Source organism: Haliotis asinina, chromosome 12 (assembly GCF_037392515.1).
Source record: "Haliotis asinina isolate JCU_RB_2024 chromosome 12, JCU_Hal_asi_v2, whole genome shotgun sequence".
In the NCBI taxonomy this organism is placed as follows: domain Eukaryota; kingdom Metazoa; phylum Mollusca; class Gastropoda; order Lepetellida; family Haliotidae; genus Haliotis; species Haliotis asinina.
Window position 1 is genome coordinate 26,185,008 of NC_090291.1, and position 14,093 is coordinate 26,199,100.

The following is a 14,093-nucleotide window of genomic DNA, read 5'->3' on the forward strand; positions in this document are numbered from 1 at the left end:
ACAGATTACATTATGCATCTCTTAACTGAGAAAGGGTTACGCAGGGTATTTCCATGGTATCAAAAAGTTATGATAAAGCTGACAACATGTATGTGGAAGGCTGTAACCCTAATGAACCTAAAAACCACCTACTCTACCTCGATGAAAACAACATATACGGCTGGGCTATGAGACAGGGGGATTTGAATGGGTCCAGTCTGTGGGCATAGGGTGTGGGGTGTCCCCACTGGTGGATGTCATGAGCGTAGCGCTGGATTGCCCCACTGGCTATATACTCGAAGTGGACTTAGAGTACCCAGTGGAATTGAATCAGTCTCACAACAGCTACCCACTAGAACACCGAACGGTTCAGGGTTGATCAAGACTGGTTGTCTGAGTACCAACATAACTTGCTTGGGGGTAATGGGGGTATCCCCCATTGAAAAACTGGTAGCGAATTTGATGAATAAAACAAAGTATATCGTTCTCTATCGTAATTTACAGCTGTATCTATCGCCGGGTATGAAGCTGACTAAAGTACATAGAATACTGAAGTTCAATCAAAGCCCATTTATGGAATCATACATGAGGATGAACACGGATCTGTGAAAGCTGGCCACTAACGACTTTGAGAAAAACCTGTACAAACTAATGAACAACTCCGTATTCAGTAAAACGATGGAGAATTTACGAAAACATGTCAACATGAAGCTAGTGATGGATACTAAATAATGACTAGGCTCAGGTGGTGTCAATACCTACACTTATCGCTTATGGGCATACAAATATTTAAGTAACATGTACATAATGGAGAAGGTTTACAACAGCCCGCGGGGATACTGGAAAGGGGCAGACACTATTAAAAAATTAGCTAAAGCTGCACATGTTTCAGAAGAAAAAGCCAAAACCTAGTTACAAAAACAAGCTATATGGCAAGTATACTTACCAGCACCGAAATATACAGCCAGGAGAAAATTTGGTATTCATACATCTAATCAAGTTCACCAGGCCGACCTGTTGTTTCTTCCACATGACACAGTCAGAGGTAAAACCTACAAGTATGCACTGACAGTTGTAGATGTAGCAAGCTGCTATAAGGAAGCCGAACCCTTGACAGCAAAGGACACGGTGCAAGTAGCCCGTGAATTCGAGCGCATATACAAATGCACTCCACTGACGTGGCCCTCTGTGTTGCAAGTCGACCCATGTCAAGGTAAGGAGGGGTGTGGCAGGAGAACATTGAAGTCAAGCCACAGTCAGAAGATTCAATTGCTCCATAGCTGAACATTTGTTTGCACACCAATATTCATGTGATTTTGAATTAGGCCCCCTCATAGGAATAGAGAATGGGTAGTGTGACTTCCACGGGTGGTTGACCTTATGAATCATGAAACAACTAGACTACTCTGGGGTGACTTGCAGTCGGCTGTCCACAGGACCCCCACAAGACCAGTTGACGCAATCCATATGAAATCCGTTGCAGTGGAGGTGGCAGCACCCCGTCATAAAAAAGAACAAAAAAATCCAGATCGCGCACTCGTTAGATATTTATATCAACCAGGTGAACATGAGGGAGACACCCGTAAACGTGCTATAGATCCTATCTGCTCTATGAAAACATAAATATCGATCGAGTGGATCGACAGGCAACCTAACCTGTATTTCTTGGAAAATGGGCCATGTAGAGGATTCGTTCGTGAGGAATTACAAATCATACCTTGATCTTAAACAAGCGTTTAACTTCACTGATGTAGTCTTTTTTCTTCTCGTAAATAAGCTGAAATCATTTTTTATCCGCGCTATGGGATAATCGGTAATGACCTTTCATCCCTATATCACACACCGAGCACATATAGTTGATATTATCTTTTCGGTGATAAGAACAATAACCCTCACTGTGGTTTATTTTACCACAAATTTCACTTTTCACCATAAGTAACCATTGACAAAAAATATCTTTGACTGATGTTGAACCTCTGATTGTTAACAAGAATTAGGGCACTGCATCTATCAGTTGACTATTGTTATTAATGAACATGCATTCAAAGAGTATTTTCTGACTGAATTCATTGTTGATAGTTTGCATATGTGTATATCCGGCTACCTAAACGACATGATAAGACAAGAATATGACACTGAGCCCATAATAGATATAGTTACTCTGAATATAGCACATGATTACTGATAAGGTTGTAACCAACTCTCAGCCGGCGCAGACTTTATCGAGGCCATCTGCATTGTGTGACCCCAACTCTCTCAGCCAATGTCGATCGATTCACATTTAAACTTTTGAGTAGTAAAGGGAATAGGCTTGTGTGAAGGAAGACGAGTAGTGTGTTTTTATTTTGGAGTTTTTTTAAAAGGGGTCTAGATCCACATTATTTTAAATTACATAGCTTATATTGGGCATGGTCAAGAACCACTATTAACCATACTACTTTACGGACAGAGGGACAGGCAGACAGCCAGACAGATTGAGGAGGCATCGACTATATTCCCCTGCATTACATGTCGGAGAATAAAAATACAAGCATACTTGTACGGAACATACTTAATAGGAATTGCGTTTTCAGATAAATATTTGTGTAATTTATGTGGATATGCAGTTTATCTTTACCTCTGTACATGGCACTGTGTATTCACAGTCAAATATTTTGACTGAATGAACCTTCTGTCTAACTTGGCAGTTTCCTTTTAGGTAAAAGTTACAAGAGCAGGTTGTATTGACACATTTCATCTTCCATGTAGTTGGCCCACTTTGGTCTGTTGCAATGTTATCCATAATTATCTACTTAACAGCAAATTATAACAGATTCATAAAACGTGTTGTTGACTGACCTGAGTTTGACTGCAAGAGGCACAGTATATACAACTGCATTGATTTGGAAAACACAAATGAAGAAGATTCGGAAATGTTCAAACATCTCAGTGAAGAAATACCAGAAGACTCCAATGTTGGGACTGAGATCAGGGACAGTCAGGCTGAAATATAAAATGCATGGCATTTAGAAGCACATCAAGCTTATGATTAGCAAGCTCCTTCAGCTCTCAAATACGAAACTTTCATGTAAAGCAACGTGAAAGCAGTCAGGTGGATTTGTATGTGCTCTCATTCTCAGTTTGCCTGAACAGGAATCTCTTTCGAACAAGCAAGTAATATAGGGAATAGCGGTTCTATGACTCATAGGTGCACCAGGGTCCAGGAGCCTCCAAACAGCCACCTCAGTTCCCACAGCCCGAAAAAAAAGTACAGATCGGCATTACTGACTGCCGCAGAACCGCCGATGGAATTGCAAACTGAGTCAATGTTGCCGTCTCGTGTGGAGCAAACAGTGACTTCGCTGGTCATCATCTTCTCTAGGCTGGATGACAACAACAATGACAAATTAGAGGTGGATGTAGAAAATATCGAGGAGAAACAAAAGAGACCCATTTCCATATCCAGAAAGTGGGGCAGATGGCACAATCAATCCAAAGATGGACCTACTTTTTGATGGTCGCCATGTTTCTCTGAAAAGTTGTTCATGAGATCTGGGAGCACAGCACACTGGTCCAGTCGAATGAAAGGTACACAAGAAGACAGCAACACCCAAACCAGTTTCCACGGTCCAACACAGGGGCCTCCATTATATGGGGTAGAAAAAATGCATACACAATTGGAAATATATATTGTACTGTGCATACACTGTATATCTTTGAGCATCCATCTTGTATACAACAGAGGAAATCTTCCTTGCTTCCAACTCGAGGCATGCGACAAAGCAGAGGCTGCATCATGAAAGGAGAATCCCATGGTGCATTCTTCTGAGAACGAAAAGCTACGAGAAAAGGCTGGGGAAGGCCAAAAAGACTGCTTTCTAGACAGTAAAAGACAGTTCTGCTTTCCCCTGTAGCTGCCGGAAGGTACAAGAATCTTTCTTCATGCATGGACATTTGTCCGCCAATCTGTCGAGGAGTAATTTGTGTCGAATGCTCCAGAGAGCACAGTCATCGTACAGGTTCTGTATATTCTAGATGCAGTTGGGGATCTCGATTTCTTCCAAAATCTCCAGTGGGAGGCCATCCCGGGGTATGTAGTCTATCACTTTATTTTTCCACAGAACACATTTCTTGCTGTCGATGCAATGGTCAATGGCTCTGCACTTGCAAGTTGAGTTGTCCCATTCGAAGATGGTGGGAAGTCCTGATATTGTAGCAAGGCAGTCCGTGCATCAGTGGTTGCATCTGTCCTTGGGTTCTGGAGAGCAGTTGTTGGCAAAAATGATTTGGTGTTTGCCCGCTGCGGGCCGAAATTGGTTGGTTGGGTGTATGTAGACGAAATCCACTATTTTGCCGTCCTCTATGAAATTGCGAAAGCACAGCAAATACAGTTCCAGAAACTGGTGAGGTATCTGGTAGCACTAGTAGGTGTGGCCTGATCACTCAAGGATTTGTTTCTCTCACAAATAGCAAGACACAGGAACACATCTCCAGCAGGGCCTCCGATTCTCGTATATCTGGTTTGTGATATGTGGTATTTCCTCATTGCTTCATGAACGAACAAACGACCTGACTGGATCTTGGCATAGGCTTTGGTTCCTGGCATTTCTATATCCATGAACCCACAATATCTCTTATTGGAGTGCACTTCCACCAGTAGAATTCTTTGTCTTCTGGAACTAGATTTGCACAAAACTTTTTTTCAGGGCTGCGGGAACTGAGGTGGCTGTTTGGAGGCTCCTTGGCCTTGGTGCACCTATGCATCATAGAACCGCTATTCCCTATACTACTAAACATGTACTTTACATTGCTTTGCTACTCTGTACATTCTTGTACAGTAAAACTATGTCAAGTAAAATACAACCACCTGAAACACTAAAGTTACCCCTGTCATTTAAGTTCAAACTGGATAGGTCACTTTATGTAGACATTTCTACATTTCAAACCTCGTCAGAGTGTTTGTGTTTTCTTCCTCTCACATTTGACAAGTGTGATTGAATCTTAACATAATCACAGACCCAGTATTTTGACATATTACTTCATATGATATATGTTCTTTGATAGATGCAAATCTGATATATGATGGAGATAAGTTGTAAGAAGATTGCTTGTCGTAAGGTATCGCTTAATCCAAATATAACAACATGCCCCACAAAACTCAAGAGTGCAAATATAAACTGCAGCAGCTGTAGGGATAATGGCACTGACTGACTGAACACATATTCCTTGCTCACTTCCATAATCCACTCATTCTTTCTGTGTAGCTTCATTCATTTATATCAGAGACAGATATCTGAATAAATTTGTGTATTAATGCAGGGAATGAATAAACAGTGTCACACTCTCACAAAATTCAGGCGTTAGTCCTGCAACTGTTCAACAAAGATCTGAAGATATCCTATGTTAGGGAACTTTATCCAACGAGAAAACTGTCTAAAAAGAAGTTAACGTTAGTCAAATCAGTGACTAATCAATAGTAAATGAATTAGTATGACAGCACTTCCCATGGACAAGTACATACCATATTCCATTGAGCAAGCTTTAGATTTGAGTTTGCAGGACAAGGAAACACATCGACAAATACTTTCACAACATGCAGTTTTACTGATTGACAGGTGATTGCAATATGGCCTATAATGGTATGTTCCCAGATCTTTGTTTACCATTACTGACTACAAAAGCTTGATATTCATGAGACAGACACATTAAACCCTGTCTCTAATTATACCAATGGACATTAAATATGCAGCAAGTGGAAGAGTGATAATGAAATTCTACAAACGTTAGCAGTAGATAACATAGATGGAAGTTTTCTATTACAATATACTGTACAATTTTCCCTCTGGATCAAACAAAAGAATGAACCATATTGCCCAGCACTGCTCTACCTCTTCCACAAACAGGTAGGGATACATGATCAAAAGTATTGTGTACTCAACCTACATGAATCCATATGTTGAGTACAGGAAGTTCCAGGAATTTTCCAGGCCATATGAGACTCCTATCAGTAGCAAGATGAAAATGAGGAAGCCGGCACAAGTGTACAGATAACTGCCCACTGCTTCTGCTGATGTGTAACACGTGGCTTTCGGGTATGCTCTCTGGAAATAATAGCAGGTTGTCGGTTTGATTACTTTGTGTGGTATACATACATCTAACCAACTGATCAAATATTTCTTCAATTTATTGTAAAGCTTTATATCAGCATTGCTAAAGGATAGTTGATAGTAAGTGGATTTTCAATATTACCTGTAGTTTTGATGGTGCTAAAATTTAATTTTTGGAACCTAATAATACACTTTCATACAACTGAGTTCTACGTTAAGTTGAGTTTCTACCTCTGCACAAAATGTAAGTTTTTTAGATAAAATTGATATTTTATACTCATGCGAATGATAGTGGAACATTTGAATCACTTCCATGAAGAACATGTAAAAGTTCATGCACCATTGAGTTGCCTCCCTTGAGCCCTTTCGCGCCAAAATAGTTACAATCAATTTTATCTAATAAATTACACATTTTTCCTTATCCTGACATATTGTACTTATTATGCCTCCAGAATCCGACAGAACGGTGTTGAGTCAGGCCACCTCTTGGATTTATCAGCTGTCATAAGATAATCCTTTTCCCTCCCGTGGGTTCTGCATAACAGCACTTCCTGGATTCGGTTCGTCAGACTTCTGTTGCCAACTTCGCAGGATCACATCATGTCATACTTCTCTAACCCAAGTGAATTGCTCAAACATTCGTGTGGATTTTAGATATACTAGTATCTTCTTACTAGTTATCTATAACAACCCATAGATTATGATAAGATCTTTACCATAAATAAGTTATGACCCCTGAATCAACAACCAATGTTGTTACCAGTACAGAGTCTCAATCACTCATTCTAGTCTAGTCTAGACCGTGTGCATTGACTCTCAACCAAAACTCTCCAGAGTGAAGGTTATCAAGTCAACATGATAAAAGGTACAATTTCCAACTCAGTGCCTTCGTGGAAATGTTGTTGTGCTACAACAAGAGGCCCAAACTGGTTAATACCCAATACGTTTTCAGAGGTAATGTCTCTGATGTAGTGGCTGGCAAACAGTATATCCAACTTCCAAAGGCAGCCCTGTATTATCGATGACATGAAGCAGTTTCTCTGCAGAGTGAATGCGAATGCCAGTACTCTGACTTCATCTGGGCTGGAAGGTTCGAGATTCAAAGTCCTGCTGCTTTTATAGGCCCTTAGTAAGGTTTTTTTCTTTCAAAGTATCATTCTTGAGACTTCTACGGTTCTCTGTGTGGACAACAAGCTGAATAGGCACTTGAATTTCCTTATCCTTGTTTTAGTCTTTAGAAGATAAATTTTCAGGGCTCAGTCAGGACTCCAGAACAAGTGTTAGGTGTCCTCTGGTCCGAGGGTCATAGACCCGTGAAGGTCAGTGGTAGAATAGGCCTTCAGCAACACATGCTTGCAATAAAAGGCGACTATGCTTGTCATAAGAGGCGACTAACGGGATCGGGTGGTCAGACTTGCTGACTTGGTTGACACGCTGTGACAGCTCTGACATCAAGTGACATTTCTGGATATCTATTTTGCTTACAGTATTGTAAGCTGTGGCATGGACACTTATCAATCAGTTTCTGATCATTCTTAAAAAAATTAGAAGCATTTAAGATCCGGATTATGTGCATTTTCAGGAAAATTTTGTTTTCTATTTTGGTACATACACAATTTATTTATTAGCCAGATTCAGCTGGGGACAGTGTGAGCATGATTGGAGTCAATCTGCTGGACAAGACGTGTGTGACTCAGACAATCAACAGGCCCTACTTACTGAATAGGGAGGCAAGCACGATTTACACCTCAGATGAACTCCTATCGTTGAACAGCAACAGATACAGACTCTCATCAAGTGTACTCTCTTCAATCAGAGCTCTTAGTGTCTGTGTTACAAAACCTACCAGGAGTAGCACTAGGGGTGGAAGCAGAAATAAAGCTAAAACTGGACAATCAAATAATGTGACAATATCTGAGAAATACGTCACCACTGATATGTGTTATGAGTCGCAGTCGCTCAAATTGTGTGTGTGGAATGCACAATCCGCCAGAAACAAAACTTTGGATATAGTAGATTTTATTATTGAGAATAAGATTGACATTCTTATTATCACAAAAACATGGTTTCGTTGCCATGGTGATGAGGCTCTAATTAAAGAGTTAACCCAGCCGACCTAAACATTTAAGCATGTTCCGACGACAAGTGGAAAAGGCAGTGGCCTTGGCAATGTTCATTCACAGGTCACATTTGAATGTGAAACAGTGTCATAACACATTTATTTCATCACATGACTCCTCTGAATTAATGAATATGTTGTTGATTGTCAAAAGTATTCACTCAGGTGTGTGTGCATCTACCAGCCCCCTCCATCCAAGAAAAATAAACTGACAACCACTCTATTTTTCTATCTTCTATTACTGGGACATTTCAATCTTCAATATGATAGCCCCCATGACCCAACAGTGAAGAAAATTGTCAAGCTACTGGAATCTCATGAGTTAGTCCAACATGTGGCAGAACCAACCCATCGATCTGGACACACTCTTGACTGGGTGATCACCCGGCTAGATGATAACCTTGTAAAGAACATGTCAGTTGTCGACAGTCAGATGTCTGATCATCATGCTGTATTAGCAAATCCTCTTCATGAAACTTCCTGAACGACCGATCAAGAAGGTTGTTTGTCGTAACATCAAAAGCGTGAATAGAATAGATTTTCGTCATGATCTTCTGCAGTCAAACCTCTTACAAAAGAATTTTTCAGATGCTGAGTCATACGACACCACCATGACTCAACTCCTTGAGAAACATGAGCCCTGTACTGTCAATAGTATCGCAGAGAGATCAAGCATCCCATTCTACTCCAAGGAAGTCGCTGCTGCCAGGAAGCATCGCAGAAAGACTGAGAGGAATTGGCAAAAGTCTAAACTGGAAGTCGACAGACAGATCTTTAGGTCAGCATGGAACACAACAACCATGATGATCCGGAAAGCCAAGGCAGGTTATTGTCTGTCTCATGTGAAGGAGTCTATATCTACGAAGGCACTCTATGACTTCATGTCATCCCTTCTGGGGAAGAAGGACTCTAGTCTTCCCTACACTTCATATGTATCATCTCTTACAGAAGAATTTTGTAATCACTTTTCAAACAGGATTACCAAGATCTGCCTGGACTTAGATGGAACTGTTCCAGCATTCATTCCACAACTCTCACATTCTTCCTGCCAGGCTCATCTTGACAACTTTATACACTTGAGTGAGGTTGAAGTTAGAAAAATCACTGCTCAATCAAAACAAACCTATTGCATTCTGGATCCCATTTCAACACGGTTAATGCTTGAATTCCTGGATATTCTTTTGCCAGTTTTTACCATGATGATAAACCTCAGTCCTTCTGTTGGTTATGTCCCATCTTCTTTAAAATGTGCTTTAGTGAAACCTAAACTGATGAAGAATAGACTAGCTACCGAAGATCTAATTAACTACAGACTCATATCTAACCTTTCCTATGTGGCGAAGCTCTTGGAAAAGGCTGTGAAGACTCATCTTGTGACACATCTCAGTGACAATGGTCTTTATGATCCTTTTCAGTCAGCTTATAGACCAAATTATAGCACGGAAACAGCACTGATCAGTGTTATGGATACTCTACTTGAAACCGTAGACAAGTGTGCTTGTCCTTCTCGACTTGTCTGCTGCCTTTGACACTTTAAACAACAAGCTCATTGTGTGGTTACAGGACCGTTTTGGGCTATGTGTTAACATGCTAAAGTGGTTTTCATCATATTTGCAAAACAGACCACAGTTCGTCCTCATTGATGGTGTCTGATCACACTTACATGAAGATGGAGTATGGAATTCCAGAAGGGTCAGTCTTGGGACCCTTGGTGTTTACTCTTTATATGCATAGCCTTGGTGAGCTGATCAACCAGCATTCTGTACATCATCACTGCCATGCAGATGACACTCAGCTTCAGAGGTCATTTTTTCCTAATCAGTCCAAATCTCAGATAGCTCATGTTTCACAGTGCATTTCTGATGTGAAATCCTGGATGTCAATCAATAAGCTAAAATGGAATGACATCGAACCTGACATCTTGCATGAATCAGGCCAAGATTAAAGTGGACTCGATCAAGATTGGTAATTCCATGCTACCTTTCAGTACAACAGTAAGAAATCTTGTGGTCATCATGGACCTTTTATGGAGGACCATGTAAATACTGTATGTCGCACATGCTACTTCAACATGAGGAACATTGCCAACATCCGTCACGTGTTGATATTTGGCCAGACCCACTATCCTCTCATGGTTGAATTCCTGTAACAGTCTACTGGGTAATGTATGTCTGGATCTTGTCACCAAATTACAGCACGTTCAGAATGCAGCTGCACACACCATCATCAAAAGCAGGAAGTGGTTACACATCACACCAATCCTTGTCAAACTACACTGGCAGCTAATCAAAGCAAGCATCGAAGCGCCGAAAGCAATCACTTGGACACTTGGCGCCATAATATACGACATATTATTATATTATTATTATGCCATCAGCTCCCAATTGCGCAGATTGATGCTCATGTTGTCGATCACAGGATTATCTGGTCCAGACTCAATTATTTACAGATTGCCGCTATATAGTTGGAATATTGCTGAGTGTCGCGCAAAACTCAACATGCTCACTCACTCCGAGGGTCATAGATAGTGCTGTACAACAGCATGGTCTCATACGTCAAATCTAGTTCACCCAAAGTCCAGCGCATGTATTTCTGACATCCATGCTGTTGTGGCCGGGGCAAGGAGTTTTCTGTGTGAGTAGCTTGAAGGTTGATTGCTCTAGTGGTTCATAGACATCACTTGTGAGATGTTGTAGAACTACGTTCAAATCCCAGGTTGGTGCTATGAATTTCTTCTGCTGGTCTTCCAGTTTGATGGAGTGTAGTAGAGCAAGTAATTCTGGTACTTTCATCAGCTTTTAGCTCAACTTCATCGTGATGACTGAACTGATTGCTGCAAGATTCAACTGCCTCAAATATCTAAGGTGAAACAGATATTCCACCACTTGAGGATGAATCACTTTCCTCACTGTGAAGCCTTTCCGCACTGCATTTTGTTGAAATCTCTGCCACTTGTCATTGTAAGTTGCAAGTTGCAGGTTGATCTGCAAAACTAAGGTTACTATGATTACACAATGCCATTTTTTGAAAGTGGTCAAATACAACATATGCCATATTTGGGATTTCACTAGGTTACTACTTTCGCTGCTCTAAAAAGAGTATCCTCTATTCTTCAATTAAGTCTTCATACACTCCATATGTGTAGCTTGAATGTTAGATCATTTACAAAAACTTGCTTGGTGTAGAGATGTACAAGTAGGTTTGGCCACTCAAGGTAGTTTCAGGGTTGGACCTCTGAGTTCTTGTGTAAGATCTAGAAACCAGACTCTCACTGACCACTTCCCTCATGTCACTCTGTTATTGAGAGGCATCCCCATCCATATAGGGATTCATCTACGGAAAGGTGCATGTCAAAGACTGGCTCCTCTCAGTTGGTCTTTTCGCAGACATTCCACTTGTGAATCCACCATAACAAGTATGTATGTATGTAGTCCTCCCCTACAAGTCAGGTCCTGTGTGACATGAGTAGACCAAAGAGACATTGCCATGTTCGTAGTGGCAACTGAGGGATGGCTGCTTCTGGAATCCTGGTTTCAATACTGACCCAAAGATCTTCTGGGACCACAATATGATTCAGTGTTGTGATGAACCTAATTCCCAGTATCTGAAGGTCATGTTTTGGTTCCAACTCTGATTTTAGCTGCTGTCTTAGCTGATTAACTTCTTGATGAACTTGTATCCCATCATTCGGGTAAAAAGCACTGCATAAACTTCAAACTTACAACTTTGACTTAGTGCTGTGCCTCTGCTACATTTGACAGATGACATTGGCCAACATGTCAATCGACTTGATTATCATGACTTCTCTGGAATCACATGACTTCCTTTGAAACATTGTTGATCGCTCAGCTGAAGATAGCAGGCACTGCCTAAAGAGCCCTTAGTAGAGATTACATGAACCTGTCACTGCAGGAACATGACGATAGAAGACCTTGTCTCCATAGTTGGGTGAGACCCTTCGACGTCGAGGCCTGGCAATCAGACATGGAGTGCTGGTTCTTCTGAGTATGTAGTGCTGAAAGCATCATCCTATCCAATTCAGTTTCAGGGTTCTTCAACCTAGATATCAACACCTCATTCATCGCTCTAAATCTTGCCAGGCCAAAGAACGTCCTTGTAGTCGTGGTGTCAAGCTGAGCAATGTTCTACCTTATATGACTTGTCACCGGATTCGTTGATCAGCCTTAAGTCATCATCTAGGTCAGTCGCTCTCATAAAGGGGTCCATGTGATAAAGAGGAAACTTCTTAGCAATGAACATTGTGTTGATTCTGAGTTGCTTTCTCGAAAACTGTACAGAAGTTTGCAGGCACCCTGAAAATCGGTTCAATTGGTGGAATCATGAGGGTGTCAAAGTCTTCTTCCTGCTTCTTGTAATTGGACACTGCTTTCTATTCCTATAAGGGGATGCTAAGTCAACTGTCAAAAGATGTGATCTCTGCTTCAGAAAAGAAATAGTCGCCCTCTTCCTCTGCATATATACCCTCAGATAATTCCAGGTCTACCGAACTGTGCCTCCGTGAATCCTCCTTCCACAAACATTCCTTTTGCAAACCTTCTGTCTGTAAATCTTCCCTTCGTGAAGCTTCCTTCTGCAAACATTCCTTCTGTAAATATTCCCTTCGTGAACCTTAATTTTGCGAACATTCCTGTAGAATACACCTTTTGTTTGTTTTATGTCTGTCTGCTGTCAACCATGTTTTGTTTAGCAACCTGGCCCCATGGCCTGGCCACATCATCCCTGTATACTGTAAAAGCCTGTGCAGTTCATGCGTGTGGCGCGCTAGCGTCTGTGCTCTGGTAGCCACATGTGGTGGCTGTAAAATAAAAGTACGAAGGTTTCACAGTGTCGTGTCCCTTGTTGGTACAGTTAGATGAATGAAAACACTACAAATTGGCGACGAGGATGGGAATTGCTCAGAACGTAATATTGGCAACGAACATTCGTCTGCGTTAAGGTGAGACTGAAAGCATTTGATGTAGTGAGTGCTGTGCGGTTAAAGATGGCTGCTGTTTCATCAAATGGTAGAATGGAAGAATTTTCCTTATCCGAAAGTGGAGATTGGATTGAGCATATTGAAAGACTGAATCAATATTTCGTGGCTAATGACATTACAGATTCTGACAAAAAGAAGGCTATTCTGCTTACTGTAGTAGGACAGGGAAACATTCTCTCTAATGAGAACTTTAGTTTCACCTGCAAAACCTTCTGAAAAGTCATACAATGGCCTGTGTGGTATTCTGAAGAACCACATAAATCCCAAACCATTGGTGATAGCTGAGAGATTTAAGTTGTACCAATGGAAACAACGCCATGGTGAAACTGTGAATGCATTCCTGGCAGAGCTTTGTCGACTGAGTGAGTACTGTGATTTTGGAAACTTTCTTGATGATGCATTGAGAGACATATTTGTACGTGGGCTCACTGAATCGGCTACGCAAAGAAAAATGTTGGCTGAAAAGAATCTGGACTTAAAGAAAGCCACTGAAATTGCTTTGGGTATGGAAGCTACTAACAAGGAAACAAATGAATTTAGTCACAAAGTTAATGTGCTGACCAGACATACAGACAAGAAGTACTCACAAAAAGGTTACAGAAACAGGAAAATCATAACTCGTGTCCTGTTCGTGAATGTTGGAGATGTGGTAGATCAAACCATCAAAGTGATGACTGTTTTCACAAGTCATCGAAGTGTCACTCATGTGGTAACTATGGGCACCTGAGTCGGAAGTGTCCAGATAAGACTAAATCAAAGTCTCGAAGTCATACAAACCAGATAAACTGAAGAAAAAATCATCTAAGGTGAAGCACATTGAAACGGTTGACAACGAAATGAGTTCGGATAGTGACAGTAATAGTGACATTTTCACTGTGTTCTGTCGACACTGTGAAAGTTGACAAACCCATTG

At 41.1% G+C, this 14,093-nt stretch overlaps 1 protein-coding gene across 1 annotated transcript in view; it reads right to left on the reverse strand.

Moving 5' to 3' along the window:
• LOC137258046 (phosphatidylinositol glycan anchor biosynthesis class U protein-like) overlaps positions 1 to 14,093 on the reverse strand; it is a 48,908-nt gene that overhangs the window by 18,970 nt on the left and 15,845 nt on the right. The window contains exons 8-9 of the mRNA XM_067795591.1: positions 5,902 to 6,059; positions 2,818 to 2,961 (exon numbers count right to left, since the gene is read on the reverse strand). Of these exons, the coding sequence (XP_067651692.1) occupies positions 2,818 to 2,961; positions 5,902 to 6,059 (302 nt within the window). The remainder of the gene's footprint in view (positions 1 to 2,817; positions 2,962 to 5,901; positions 6,060 to 14,093) is intronic.